This window comes from Ornithorhynchus anatinus, chromosome 16 (genome assembly GCF_004115215.2).
Source record: "Ornithorhynchus anatinus isolate Pmale09 chromosome 16, mOrnAna1.pri.v4, whole genome shotgun sequence".
Classification (NCBI taxonomy): domain Eukaryota; kingdom Metazoa; phylum Chordata; class Mammalia; order Monotremata; family Ornithorhynchidae; genus Ornithorhynchus; species Ornithorhynchus anatinus.
The window spans coordinates 18,926,825-18,942,519 of NC_041743.1; the positions used below are offsets into that span (position 1 = coordinate 18,926,825).

A 15,695-nucleotide genomic window follows, 5' to 3' on the forward strand; every position below is an offset into this window, starting at 1 on the left:
TAACTCAGGTCCTTCTGAAGCCCAGGCTTGTGCTCTATTCACTAAACTACCCTGCTTCCCATTATATCCTGTTAGCTCTTTAAAGCTTGCTTCCCCCTCCATTCTCCAACCCCCCTAAAATCTCTGTCCACTTTCTGTCATACCTGAATTCGAAAGGAAAGTTTGGCACCTATGCCTGGAGAAAGAAGCAACTAGCTTCTTTGATGGGATGAATGAAACCACTACTCAGTGATACAAAGCACAATAGATGTAAGCCTGTCGATGGGCAGGGATTGTCTCTATCTGTTGCCGAATTGTACATTCCAAGTGCTTAGTACAGTGCTCTGCACATAGTAAGTGCTCAATAAATACTATTGAATGAATGAATGAATAGAGCTGAAGAGGAATTGCAGGAGTAAACATAGGCAAGCTCGTCACCCTCAGGAACCTTACAGTAAGGACATCTAGGGCAGTGTCCATTATCCGCGTGGCCCAGTGGAAAGAGCCCCGGGCTTGGGAATTAGAAGTGGTGGGTTCTAATCCTGGCTCCACCACGTGTCAGCTGTGTGACTTGGGGCAAGTCACTTCACTTCTCTGTGCCTCATAACCAGTACCATTATTATTATTATTATTATTATGTCATCATTTGGGATCTTTCCATCTTTCTCAAGTTTTATCCGGAACCAAGGGTGAGCAAATTTGAGAAGTCAGCTCAAAAATTGTGAGGGAGGTGGGGTTGCGGCAGGCTTTGGGGATTGACCTCAGCTTCCAAATAGAGGGGCACCATTGCCTGCAAGTATTATGCAGTGGTAGGAGACTATGCCAGATCCACACCCACTGGAACTATGAATTGACTTGGCCTCTTCTAATCGGAAAGTTGGACACCAAGTCCACGATTAACAAACTGTCTCTTGTCTTTGCCAGCTGAGCTGCTGAGACTGGTGAATGGGAGGAACCAGTGCGAGGGGCGTGTGGAGGTGTACTATCGGGGCACATGGGGCACAGTGTGTGATGATTCCTGGGATGTGATGGACGCTCAGGTGGTCTGCAAGCAGCTGGGCTGTGGAGAAGCCATCTCTGCCCCTACAAATGCCCGGTTCGGTCAAGGCTCCGGACTTATTCTCCTGGACAACGTGAACTGTGTTGGGAATGAATCCTCTCTGGAAAATTGTTCCCGCAGTTTATGGAACATCCACAACTGTGGTCACTGGAAGGATGCCAGTGTCATCTGTACAGGTGTGCCTGTGAAGTACTTCAACTATGGATCAGGAAAAGGCTTTTTTTTCCACTGTTGCCCCAAACGGAGACAGGAAATTCATTTATGGAGGTGACCTTTTGAGTGTCATTAATATTTCACACCAACCCAACAAGGCTAATTTTAACCTTGTTTCTTTCCCTCTCAGGTATCCCATAGACAGAGAAGTGTCTCATAAATATTCCCTATCTTCCAAAATAATAATGATAATTAAGATATTTGTTAAGCACATACTATGTGCTGTAATTATCTGTAATCTGTAATTTGTAATCTGTAATCTGTAATTATCTGTCTCATCTGTAAAATGGGGATTAAGACTGTGAGCCCCACGTGGGACAACCTGATTCCCCTATGTCTACCCTAGTGCTTAGAACAGTGCTCAGCACATAGTAAGCGCTTAACAAATACCAACATTATTATTACTATGGGCCAAGCACTGTTCTAAGTGCTGGGGTATATACAAGGTAATCAGGTTGTCCCATAGTCTTAATCCCCATTTTACAGATGAGGTAACTGAGGCACAGAGAACTTGAGTGGGCAGAGCTGGGACTAGGACCCACGTCCTCTGACTCCCAAGTCTAGGCTCTTTCCACTAAGCCACACTGCTTCTCTGTGTTATCCTGAAGATAACATTTGTGCCCTTTGTGTCTTTGAACCAAAAAATATTTCCGTTCTAATTCTATAATTTTGGTTTAAACCAAAGAAAACTTCTCTCTCCTGTATAAAAATGGATATTCCCCTTAGGAGATTCAGACAAGACATGAAACACCCGCCAATATCTCCCATAATTATCTGGCTCAAATTCAAGTGGAACAGCCCGGTTTGCTCCAATGTGTAAAACTGTGTAGCATGAAGAAAAGTTATGTCCTGTAATTTTCCAGCATCTGCTCTCGTAAGAGAGGAAATTCCTGACTTCCCCAGCTCTGATCCTTTTCCAATGGGCTGGACAGACACTGGACTTCACTGTCCCGGGCAAGGTGTTGGGCTCCTTCTGAGGGGCATCCCCTCTATCCCCTCTTATGCATTCTGTTTCTTCCTTTTGAGGAGGGAGAACAGTTTCAGGCAAAAGTAACTGTTGTTGCCCTGGACAAGCCATTTCTAAGCAAAAGAGAAAAGAAATTCAAGGGGGCAAAAAAAAAAAGCTGATGCCTAAAATCAATCAGTGAATCAACCGTGACCTTTTGCCAACGTGTTACTTGTCCATGTTCCACTGAACCATCATCGTTTCTAAATGGGTCACACTTCTTTTCTTTCAGGACAAGAGACTACTCCTTCAGAAACAACATGTAAGGATCTGAGTTTGTCTCTAAATTCATAGATTCTCCAATTCCTCTATACCGTAGTCTTAGAACCTGGAGCAATAGTCGTTACAAATGATTCATTACAAATATCATACTTTCGGGCATAATTGTAAATACTGATCATTATAGAAGAGTGTGTTTTCTCTAATGGTGGGGAAGACAAGTAGCACTTTGGAGTCAACCAATATTTCTATTAATATCTGTCTCCTCCTCTAGATTATAAACTCATCGTGGGTAGGGAAAGTGTCTACTCACTCTGTTGTAGTGTACTCTCCCAAGTGCTTAGTAAGCACTCAATAAATGATGATAATGTTGTTACCAATAGGGTCTTTGAAAATTCTGATGCAATATATGACATTATTCTAAAAATCTGCCAGTGTTTTCTGAACAGGAGTGCTTGATGGGCAGATCGATTCTGCAAAGGACAGAGGAAAATTGTGATATTATTCACACCTATAAATGTGAGGATTGACAATGTACCCATAGATCATAGATCATAGGTCATAGGTCAGGGAATAGACTACTGAGATGAACCATCGATCAAGTGTCATGAACATTCTGGCAAGACTAAATGTATTCTTGTTTTCTTTTTCTTTAGATGCTTCATCAGCAACCCAGGAAATTCCTTGTAAGTGATCCTCTTCTTCTAAAATTCCAAATTTAGGTGTGATTCTTGTTTCAGGACCCAAAGCAGTGGGCCATGAAAGCATCTTGGCTCTTCTAATTTGGGGCTTTCAGGTAAAACAAAAGATAACATTTCTGATACCAAAATAGTATTTTCACAGGACATAGGATGTCTGTAAATGTCTCCCTTGATGATTGCTTGTGTCAGAATCTAATTGTGGTATTTGTTAAGTGCTTACTATGTACCAAGCACTGTTCTAAGCGCTGGGGTAGATACAGGGTAATCAGGTTGCCCCACGTGGGGCTCACAGTCTTAAAAGAGCCCGGGCTTGGGAGTCAGAGGTCATGGGTTCGAATCCTGGCTCTGACACTTGTCAGTTGTGTGACTGTGGGAAAGTCACTTCACTTCTCTGCTTAAGTTCCTCATCTGTAGAATGGGGATGAAGATTGTGAGCCTCACGTGGTACAACCTGATTACCCTATACCTACCCCAGCACTTAGAACAGTGCTCCGTACATAGTAAGCGCTTAACAAATACCAACATTATTATTAATCCCCATTTTACAGATGAGGTAACTGAGGCCCAGAGAAGTTAAGTGACTTGCCCAAAGTCACACAGTTGACAAGTGGCAGAGGTGGGATTAGAACCCATGACCTCTGACTCCCAAACCCATGCTCTTACCACTAAGCCACGCTGCTTCTCTGTAGGTCTAAGTAACTAACTGAGGCACGGAGAAGTAAGTGAGTTGCCCAAAATCACACAGCAAACAAGTGGCAGAGTTAGGATTAGAACCCAGGTCCTTCTGACTCCCAGGTCTGGGGTCTATCCACTATGCCACACTGCTTCCTATTTACTTGGTCCAGTGTAGTCTTCCAAGGCAAAGCCAGGATTGGAGATGTAATTCAGGACGGAAAATGTCCACAGCATGGACGATCTGACAATCAGATCTTCTGGGGTCACATATCCTGGTGTTAGAAGCCAGTACTTGATGGCTGGGATGTGTTCTCGATGGTTCGGAGTGGCTAAACATGGCTCATACTTACACAGGAACAAACCCATTCTTTCTCACTTCTACTCAGGTTTGTCCAAAATGGATTTAGGCCAAAGCTTTCCTTCCACTATGAAAATCTGTTTGTCATTTGAATGGTATGTCGAGTGCTGTTCTGAGCACTGGGGTACAAGATAATCAGGTTGGACACCATCCCTGTCCCACGTAGGAAGGAAAACAGTCATGGAATCCCCATTTTGCAGTTGAGGAAACTGAGGTAGGGAGAAGTGAAGTGACTTTCCCAAGGTCACCCACGTGGCACATGGCAAAGACAGGATTAGAATCCAGGTCCTCTAGCTCCCAGATCTGGGCTTTATCCATTAGGCCACACTGCTAAATATATGGATGCTTCATGGACCACAGGGTTCAGAAAATCCTCCCATATGGACAACTGTAAGGAGAGGACATAAGCAGAGCAGACTGTAAAGATTTCCTACATTTAAATAAAGGATTTCCTGGTTAAATAAAGGAAAAACCTGATTCCTCAGGCCATGGTGCTTCTTCAGTGGATCCGAATTAGAAGAGACAGCATTGCTTAGTGGATAGAGCATGATCCTGGGAGTCAGAAGGACCTGGGTTCTAATTCCGGTTCCATCACTTGTCTGCTACATGACTTTGGGCAAGTTGCTTTACTTCTCTGGGCCTCAGTTCCCGCATCTGTAAAATGGAGATTAAGAGTGTGAGCCCCCCGTGGGACAGGGACTGTGTCCAACCTGTTTAACTTGTGTCTACCCCATCGCTTAGAACAGTGCTTGGCACATAGTAAGGGCTTAACACGTACCATAATAATAATAATAATGTTATTATTTTTAACATTAAACATTAGTCAGTCAGGGCTGAAGATGGCACTGGGGCCATTAGTGAGTCTCTGCCCATATTGCCTCCTACTTTAAAGGTAGAAACACAGTTCCTGAGAGTGGTTGGCTTCCAGGAGAAGCAGTGTGGCTTAGTGGAAAGAGCACAGGCCTTGGGAGTCAGAGGACCTGGGTTCTAATCCTGGTTCCACCACTTGCCTGCTCTGTGACCCTGGACAAGTCACTTAACTTCTCTGTGCCTCAGTTGCCTTATTTGCAAAATGAGGATTAAGACTATGAGCCCTACGTGGGACATGGACAGTGACCAGCGTGATCATCTCGTATCTACCCCGGTGCTTAGGCCAGTGACTGGCACATAATAATCACTTAACAAATACCATTAAAAATTGCTATGGTGGGGGAACAGGAATAAGGAGGAGAAGCACTGAACGGGGGCCCTGGTCATGTTTTCTGAAATGGCAGACTGATCTCTCTGGGCCTCGGGAAAAAATGACGACAAATCTAGAAAGTCTAGAAACATTCTTTCCCGAGCCTTAATGAAATCCTAGACTCCTCACTGTCATTCTGCTCTCACGTGCATTCTGCAGTCAATCAATCAATCGATCAGTCATATCTCTTGAGTACTTACTATGCACAGAGGACTATACTAAGTGCTTGGGAGAGTACAATGAGCAGAGTTGGTACAAATTCCCTGTACACAATGAGTTTACTGTCTAGAGGGGGAGACAGACACTAGTATAAACAAAATTGTGGGTATGTATATAAGTGCAAACACTACTTTAAATAAATAGACTGTGGATATATAGATAAGTGTCATCAGATTGAAGAAGGGGCAAATAAAGGGTGCAAATCCAAATGCAAGAACTATGAAGAAGGGAGTGGGAAAAGAGTAAATGAGGGCTTAATAATAATAATGATAATAATGGTATTTGTTGAGCATTTACCATGTACCAGGCACTGTATTAAGTGCTGGGGGAGACAAAAGCAAATGGGGTTGGATATAGTCCCTGCCCCTCATAGGGCTCAAAGTCTTAGTCCTCATTTTACAGATGAGGTAACAGGTACAGAGAAGTAAAGTGACTTGTCCAAGGCCACACAGCAGACAAGTGGCAGAGTTGGGGAAAGAAACCATGACCTTCTGATTCCCAGGCCCAGGATGTTCATCCTTAAACTCTTCAGTCCCTATTATCTGATCATCTGGCAGTATCCCAGTCTCATCTTTCCCAGTTCTAGCCCCTTGCCCAGGTTGTCCCCAGGGAACACCTTTCACCCACAAATCTGTCACTCTTCAGCCCTCTGCACAATCAAAGCCCTTCTAAAATTCCACATCTTTTTTCCTATTATCAGCAACACATTTCACACCAATCCTTTAGCCAAACCTTGCCCTTATGTAATAATTTATTTACGCCCATCTTTGATGTGTGTGTGTGTGTATTTGTGAATGTGTGTGTGCTTGTGTGTGTGCACGCATGGATGTGTGTTTACACTTGTTTAAATATTCCTTTTATTCCTGATTCCACTGCTCGTGTATATTTTTCATCTGTCACCCCCAAAGGTTTCTGTGGGAACTTCGGGATACTTACTACTGTTCACTTTTGTTCAGAAAGCACACAATAATTATGACTATTGAATTGCTATGGATTGTTGTACTCTGGTCTCCAATAAAATCAGTGAACTGGCTTGCTCTTTGGAGACACTCAGCTGTTGCAGTGGAAAAGTCTCGCCCTGAGTCTAAGGATAATGAAATGTCTCTTGTCTTTCCAAGCCATCACAGTGAGACTGGTGAATGGGAGCACTCACTGTGAGGGGCGTGTGGAGCTGTATTATCAGGGCACTTGGGGCACGGTGTGTGATGATTCCTGGGATGTGATGGATGCCCAGGTGGTCTGCCGGCAGGTGGGCTGCGGAGAAGCCATCTCTGCCCCTCTCAGTGCCCGGTTCGGCATGGGCTCTGGCCGTATTCTCCTGGATGATGTGAACTGTTCCGGGAATGAATCCTCTCTGGAAGACTGTGCCCACAATGGATGGGGTACCCACAACTGTGCCCACCCTGAGGATGCCAGTGTCATCTGCACAGGTGGGCCTATTTCTCAGATCAATTTGATGTCAGAATACTTGGGGTTACCAATATAGCCCTATGACATTAACAGAAAATCCAATTATTGTAAAGAACCATCGTGCATCTGGAATGTTCCTCTTCAATCCACCAAGGTTAATAGTAACACTCTTTCTCTTCTCCCTCAGGTGCTCCTCTGACAATCACAGAAATTCCCCGTAAGTGCTCTATTTTTTCAAACTACCCTGATTCCTCCTTGAGGGGCAATTCTTAGGACCGAAAGCAGTGAACCTGAAAGCAGCTTCCTACTTTTCAATACTCTGAAATCAAAGGTACTATGTCTGTCAGATAGACAGGTGGATCTTCCCGAAAAGGCATCTCAGGCAGGATATGGAGCGTCTGGAAATGTCTTCCTTGTTGATGTTTTGCATCAAGAGCCGATGAAACGCCCCAGCCACTCAGGGATGCTCCTAAGCTACTGACGGCAGTCTGGGAAGCTCTCCTTCCCTGTCTCAAATGCGATCATTCAGTCAACTGTATTTACTGAGCACGTCCTGTGTGTAGAACATCGGACGCTGAGCGACAAGGAGTTTTCATACAATTGCTTATGAAATAGAGGAAATTCCTAATTTCTTAGACTTACAGTATCTTTGGTTAATCAGCCAGGCCTATTGATTGAGCACTCACTCTGCCTAAGATGGTGTCAGCAAGTTCTTCACTGAGTGAATGATGAGCCCCTGCTCTAGCCACCTCCTCCTCTGAGGTGGGAATCCTGCCCGAGGCTCCAAAACCACCTGTGGGGGAAATGATTAGACTGTAAACCCGTGAATGGGCAGAGACTGTCTCTATCTGTTGCCGATTTGTACATTCCAAGCGCTTAGTACAGTGCTCTGCACATAGTAAGCAATCAATAAATACTATTGAATGAATGAATGAGGAGAAGCGGTTGAGGGGAGGGAGAGCAGGAGGAGAAAAACTGCAGAAACCTGCTAGACCCTTTAGAATGGAAATGGATCAGGCAGAGTGGGAAAAAAAATCCTGCAACGATTCTAGAACTCCTCGAAACATAATTCCGTTTACAAAGCGTGTAGCCCCATGATTTCCTAATGGTTCTCTCTCTCCTTCTCCTTGTCTTTCAGCACAAGATACAACTCCTTTGGAAACAACAAGTGAGTATCTGATTCGTAGCTTCAGTTTCGGGTTCTCTAGCTAATGCACTTTTCAACCATTAGTTAAGAAGAAAAAAAGGGATGAATTCAACTGTGGTAATATCTGCTAGGCTTGTAAATATTAATCAGTGCAGAAAAGTGTACTTTCGCCTAGTGTTGCAATGGGGAAGACAAATTGGAATTTTTCTTTGAAAATTCTCAGCCAAACCAGGCATTGTTCCATGAGTCTGTAGCAATAGAAAAACCAGGTGAAGGGGTCCCATTTCCACCCCCAACCCTAATTCTCCTGGGGAAGAGTGATGGCACTTCCGACAGACTTGCAGAGTTAATGACTGTACAGTCAGGGACCCTTGGTTTGCCTGCCTCTGAGTGCCATAAATCGGGTATCACAGATCAGTATTTGCCACACTCCCAATGATGTAATTGACACTTACAAAACTTGCTTTCAGGTGAAACCAAAGATGACCTGTCTGTCTGATAGAAAAATGGATCTTCCCCAAAAGGCACTTAGGCAGGACGTGAAGCATCTGGAAATGTCTCCCTTGATGATCATTTGCATCAAGGTCCAGTGAAATGCCCCAGTCACTCAGTGAGATGCTTGAGCTACTGGCTACTGACTCTCAATCACAGTTTCCTTCCATGCGGAGCTAGGATCTACCACATTCCTGTCACTGTGCTGAAGCCAGCAAAGATTATTTCCCCTTTGAAAAATCTGAGTTCACAGGTCATGAGGCCACTATCAGAAACTGGCAAGTATAAGAAGAATCTGGTGGAGATTGAAGTCCCTGAAGATTAGAATAAGAGGGGGGAGTAACAGTGGGAAAATGAGAAAGGTTTTCAAACCAACAAGAAATGCAGAATCAATAGACCCTACGGACAATAACTTTCCCCCATTATTTCCCACCACACTTAGAGGGATGAATGCACCAGCAATTTATATCTATCCAGAGCACTTAAATTACTAATAGCAGTAATAATAATAATAATATTAAGTGCTTACTATATGCCTAATACTGTACTAAGTATTGGGAAAATTAGTCACAGTTGAGAATCAGAAATGTTTCCTAGCCCCCGAGAGACACCCAATCTTAAAAATGAACAAAAGGCTGGCTTTGGACACTTCAGGAAAAAATAAAATAATTAAAACAAAATGAACTTCAAAGAGGAGGATGGGGATCAATACAAAATAAAAGTTATAATGTGCCCTGGCTTAGAAGAGCAGACACTTTTTAAGACATTGGAGCCAAATAAATACTATTGCTAGGATTAATATTACTACTACTAGGAGGGCACTAGATGACAACCACTACAGGCTCTAGAGGGTCATAGAGGCAGATGATGGGCAATTGAAAGAAGGAAGGGGTGAGATAGAGCCAAGCATATTGAAGTACCAGGAGCCGGCTTACTCCTCCCCCTTTCCCCACAAAGTAGGGACAGTGGGAGAAGATGATTCCCCTTTGAGAGAGCCAGAGAGGAGATTGTGTGACAGGGCCAAGAACCCCCATGGTGGAAAGGGGAGAGCTCTCCCTCCCTGTCTCAAATGCAGTTGCGATCGATCAGTCACTTGAATTTATTGAGCACTTACTGTGTGTAGAACATTGGACATTGAGAGACAAGGAATTTTCCTACAATTGCTCATGAAATAGAGGAAATTCCTAAATTCTAGGACTCACAATATCTTTGGTCAATCGGCCAGGCTTATTGATTGGGCACTCACTGTGCCTAAGATGGGGTCAGCAAGTTCTTCACTGAGTGAATGATGAGCCCCTGCTCTAGCCACCTCCTCCTTTTGAGGTGGGAATCCAGCTCCGAGGCTACAAAACTGCATGACGGGGGCGGGTGGGTGGGGGGGAGAAAGTGCAGAAACTTGTCAGAACCTTTAGAATGGAAATGGATCATGAAGAGTGGACAAAAAAATAATAATCCAGCAACTCTTCTAGAATTTCTCAAAACATAATTCCCTTTGCAAAGTGTGTAGCCCCATGTGTTTCCCTGAAATACAGAATGATTTCCTAATGGTTCTTTCGATCCCCTTGTCTTTCAGCACAAGATACAACTCCTTTGGAAACAACAAGTGAGTATCTGATTTGTATTTGTAATTTAACTTCCTCTAGTTTAACCACATTTAAACCATTAGTCAAGAGAAAACAAAGTGATGACTTCAACCGTGGTAGTTTCCGAGACATGATGGGCCACTGAAAGAAGTAAGAGGTGAGATAGAGCCAAGCATACTGAAGTAACTGGAGCCGGCTTACTCCTCTCCCTTTCCGCACGAAGTAGGGATGGTGGGAGAAGATGATTCCCCTTTGAGAGAGCTAGAGAGGAGATGGTGTGAGAGGACCAAGAATCCGCACGACATAGGGATGGTGGGAGAAGATGATTCCCCTTTGAGAGAGCTAGAGAGGAGATTGTGTGAGAGGGCCAAAAATCCTCACGGTGGAAAGGGGAGAGTCCATAGACCACAGAGTCATTGAAAGGGGAGTCAAGTGGTGAGGGTGGTAGGCGGGCATGCAAAAGATGGGCGTTAAGTGCCAGAAGTTGATATAAGGGAAGCAGGGTTTTGCAAGGCGGTGAGGGAGAATAACAGGGATAGGGATAGAACAGGTGATGAGAGGAAGGGTGGCTATAGAAGAAGCAGAATATCACTGATATGGGGCACACTAGTCACAGCCTTCTCAACCATCTCTCAGTAGTGAAAACAAGGTTTTGAATCTGTCTCATGTGACTTGAAAGGGAATCAGCTGTTTGGGATGAGTGGCTTTGAGCTCAATGCAGGGGAGGCGGTGAAGGGGGGCGGTGTTCCAGGGAGACAGAAGGGGCTTTTAAATCCCCCTCTTCTTCCTGAAAGGGATGAGGCTGATTGGCTGTGCTGAACACCAAAATAATGCTCAGACCTAAAGGGAAACAAACCTGCTCTCTCTCAAATGAACCCTCTACTTAAGACTTGCCTGAAGCAGATTGAGACAAAACCCTATGAAAATCTGTTGCAAATATTTGTCTCTTCCTGGATATGCAGTTTTGAGAGAGGCCATCAAACTGGGAAACTGAATCACAGGAGAACTTAGATGTATTGGATGTTTTACTCACGAAATAGAGCAAATTTCAGATTTCTCAGGCCCCAAAACGTCTTCAGTGAGTCCGAGAAACACGACTCAGTCGTCAGCCCACCATGCTGAGGACAGTGCTGGGCACTTCTTCTTTTGGGAGCATAGTGAGTATGGACTGCATTGGGACAACAGAGATGCAGGGAGGAGGTGAATCACCCCCTGCATTCAGCTGAGACCACAGGCAGGCCTTTGGAATGGAAATAGAAATCTGATCACATCGGAACTGGATAAGAAATCCAACAACCATTCTAGAGGTTCTGGAAAACTGAATCTTTTGCAAAAAGTGTCATGCCACATGCTTCACTGAAATAAAACACAGTTTCCTGATGGATTGCCCTTCACCTTGTCTTTCAGGACAAGATGCTACTTCTGTGCAAACAACAGGTGAGTGTCTGATTCACATCTATAGCTCCCCAAATCATTACCATTTCAGCCATTTGTCACAAAACCTAAACCAAGAGAAAGAAAAAATGATGTCTTCAAGTTTCAACTAGGCTTGTAAATATTAACTGTGGCAGAAGAATGTGCTTTCTCCCAGTGGTATAATGGGGAAGGAGAATGGGATCTTTTTTGCAAATTGCAAATGGTTTCCTTTGCTAATCTGATGCAACCCAGACCATTGTCCTGGTTCTGCTTTCCTAACTCCATCCATCACCTTCTGGGTTTCCTGTTCTGGTTCTTCTTCTACTTCTCACATCCTAAACCTGGGTGTCCTTCAAGGTTCTATGATCATCATCATCAGTAGCAGCAGCAGCAGCAGCAGCAGCAGTGGTATTTATTGAACAAACTTACTGTTTCCCTGCTTACGAAGAGCTTACATCAGAGGAAGACATTAATACAAATAGGTCTCACGCTTTTCTCACTCTGCACTCCCTCTCATGAGGACTTCTTCTCCATGATAGCATGGCTTTGGTTGCCATTTCACGGCAGGTGGCTCAAAGATTTTCATTCCATTAGTCCTGAACTCTGTGCCTCTATCTAATTCTGCTTCCCCTCTTGCCCTCTTAAACTCAGTGTGTCAAAAGCCTAAATTTTCATCTTTCCTCATTAATCCTCACACCATCCAACAGCCCCACCTCTTTTGACAGTAATGTCACACACCATTTGACTGGAGTCCCAGCATGTCTCTTTTCTTTCAGTCTCACATCAGATCAGAATTATGACTGATTGACCGATTGATGAAAATACCTTTTGGATCGATGTCTCCCTCTCCAGTCCTAGAGCCATTTCTCTAGTTCAGGGTCTCATCATATTCCTACTTGGCTCTTATATTGGTCCCCTGTGGCTTCAGGTGAATGTTCAATTTTCTTCTGATTCCACTGTTCATGAATATTTTTCTTTTGTCAACCCAAATGCTTCTTCTGTCCTTTGCAAAGGTTACTACTGTCCCTTTGCACTCAGAAAGCCCACAGTAATTATGCTATGGATTGTTGGAACCTGGTCTCCAATAAAATCAGTGAACTGGCTTTCTCCTTGGAGACACTCAGCTGTTGTAGTGGAAAGTCTCACACTGAGTCTAAGGATAATGAAATGTCTCTTGTCTTTCCAAGCCATCGCAGTGAGACTGGTGAATGGGAACACTTCTTGCGAGGGGCGTGTAGAGCTGTATTATCAGGGCACTTGGGGCACAGTGTGTGATGATTCCTGGGATGTGATGGATGCCCAGGTGGTCTGCCGGCAGCTGGGCTGCGGAGAAGCCATCTATGCCCCTATTAGTGCCCGGTTCGGCCCGGGTTCTGGCCGTATTCTGCTGGATGATGTAAACTGTTCCGGAAATGAATCCTCTCTGGAAGACTGTGCCCACAATGGATGGGGTACCCACAACTGCGCCCACCCTGAGGATGCCAGTGTCATCTGCACAGGTGGGCCTATTTCTCAGATCAATTTGATGTCAGAATACTTGGGGTTACCAATATAGCCCTAAGACATGATCAGAAAATCCAATTATTGTAAAGAACATCGTGCATCTGGTATGTTCCTTGTCAATTCGCTGTTGTAACGTTTTTTCTCTTCTCCCTCAGGGGTTCCTCTGACAACCACAGAAATTTCCCGTAAGCACTTTATTTTTTCAAACTATCCTGATTCCTCCTCGAGGGGTGATTCTTAGGACCCAAAGCAGTGAACCTGAAAGCAGCTTCCTACTTTTCAATACTCTGAAATCAAAGGTACTATGTCAGTCTGATAGGCAGATGGATCTTCCTGAAAAGGCATCTCAGGAAGGATATGGAGCATCTGGATATGTCTTCCTCGTTGATGTTTTGCATCAAGAGCCGATGGCATGCCCCAGCCACTCAGGGATGCTCCTAAGCTACTGACGGCAGTCTGGGAAGCTCTCCTTTCCTGTCTCAAATGCGATCATTCAGTCAACTGTATTTACTGAGCACGTCCTGTGTGTAGAACATCGGACGCTGAGCGACAAGGAGTTTTCATACAATTGCTTATGAAATAGAGGAAATTCCTAATTTCTTAGACTTACAGTATCTTTGGTTAATCATCCAGGCCTATTGCCATTGTTTTTATGAGATGTTCTTCCCCTTGACGCTGTTTAGTGCCATTGTTCTTGTCTGTCCGTCTCCCCCGATTAGACTGTAAGCCCGTCAAACGGCAGGGACTGTCTCTATCTGTTGCCGACTTGTTCATCCCAAGCGCTTAGTACAGTGCTCTGCACATAGTAAGCGCTCAATAAATACTATTGAATGAATGAATGAATGATTGAGCACTCACTCTGCCTAAGATGGTGTCAGCAAGTTCTTCACTGAGTGAATGATGAGCCCCTGCTCTAGCCACCTCCTCCTGTGAGGTGGGAATCAAGCTCCGAGGCTCCAAAACTGCCCGAGGGGGAGATGAGGAGAAGAGGTTGGGGGGAAGAGGGTGCTGGGGAAAAAACGGTGCAGAAACCTCCTAGACTCTTTAGAATGGAAATGGATCAGGCAGAGTGGGAAAAAAAAATCCTGCAACGATTCTAGAACTCCTCGAAACGTAATTCCGTTTGCAAAGCGTGTAGCCCCCATGATTTCCTAATGGTTCTCTCTCTCCTTCTCCTTGTCTTTCAGCACAAGATACAACTCCTTTGGAAACAACAAGTGAGTATCTGATTCGTAGCTGCAGTTTCGGTTTCTCTAGCTAATGCACTTTTCAACCATTAGTTAAGAAGAAAAAAATGATGAATTCAACTGTGGTAATATCTGCTAGGCTTGTAAATATTAATCAGTGCAGAAAAGTGTGCTTTCGCCTAGTGTTGCAATGGGGAAGACAAATTGGATTTTTTTCTTTGAAAATTCTCAGCCAAACCGGGCATTGTTCCATGAGTCTGTAGCAATAGAAAAACCAGGTGAAGGGGTCCCATTTCCACCCCCAACCCTACTTCTCCTGGGGAAAGGTGATGGCACTTTCAACAGACTTGCAGAGTTAATGACTGTACAGTAAGGGGACCTTGGTTTGCCTGCCTCTGAGTGCCATAAATCGGGTATCACAGATCAGTATTTGCCACACTCCCAATGATGTAATTGACACTTACAAAACTTGCTTTCAGGTGAAACCAAAGATGACCTGTCTGTCTGATAAAAAAAATGGATCTTCCCCAAAAGGCACTTAGGCAGGGCATGAAGCATCTGGAAATGTCTCCTTTGATGATCATTTGCATCAAGGTCTAGTGGAATGCCCCAGTCGCTCAGTGAGATGCTTGAGCTACTGACTGCAGATTCTCTCGATCACAGTTTCCTTCCATGCGGAGCTAGGATCTATCACATTCCTGCCACTGTGCTGAAGCTAGCAAAGATTATTTCCCCTTTGAAAAATCTGAGTTCACAGGTCATAAGACCACTATCAGAAACTGGCAAATATAAGAAGAATCTGGTGGAGATTGAAGTCCTTGAAGATTAGAATAGGAGGGGGGAGTGAGAGTGGGAAAATGAGAAAAGTTTTCAAACCAATAAGAAATGCAGAATCATTAGAGCCTACAGACAATAACTTTCCCCCATTATTTCCCACCACACTTAGAGGGATGAATGCACCAGCAATTTATATCTATCCACAGCACTTAAATTACTAATAGCAGTAATAATAACCATATTAAGTGCTTACTCTATGCCAAACACTGTACTAGGTATTGGGAAAATTAGTCACAGTTGAGAATCAGACATGTTTCCTGGCCCCCGAGAGACACCCAATCTTAAAAATGAACAAAGGGCTGGCTTTGGACACTTCAGGAAAAAATAAAATAACTGAAACAAAATAAACTTCAAAGAGGAGGATGGGGATCAATGCAAAATACGATAAAAAATGCAATGTGCCGTGGCTTAGAAGAGCAGACACTGCTGAAGACATTATAGCCAAATAAA

The 15,695-nt window shown here is 44.1% G+C and overlaps 1 protein-coding gene across 1 annotated transcript in view; it reads left to right on the plus strand.

Moving 5' to 3' along the window:
• The first annotated feature begins 905 nt into the window (after nucleotides 1-905).
• Nucleotides 906-15,695, plus strand: part of LOC100087739 (deleted in malignant brain tumors 1 protein-like) — a 90,859-nt gene continuing 76,069 nt past the window's right edge. Inside the window, exons 1-9 of the mRNA XM_039914357.1 lie at nucleotides 906-1,215; nucleotides 2,491-2,520; nucleotides 3,134-3,163; nucleotides 6,789-7,100; nucleotides 7,268-7,297; nucleotides 8,219-8,248; nucleotides 10,293-10,322; nucleotides 11,710-11,739; nucleotides 12,906-13,217. Of these exons, the coding sequence (XP_039770291.1) occupies nucleotides 1,008-1,215; nucleotides 2,491-2,520; nucleotides 3,134-3,163; nucleotides 6,789-7,100; nucleotides 7,268-7,297; nucleotides 8,219-8,248; nucleotides 10,293-10,322; nucleotides 11,710-11,739; nucleotides 12,906-13,217 (1,012 nt within the window). The 5' untranslated portion in view covers nucleotides 906-1,007. The remainder of the gene's footprint in view (nucleotides 1,216-2,490; nucleotides 2,521-3,133; nucleotides 3,164-6,788; nucleotides 7,101-7,267; nucleotides 7,298-8,218; nucleotides 8,249-10,292; nucleotides 10,323-11,709; nucleotides 11,740-12,905; nucleotides 13,218-15,695) is intronic.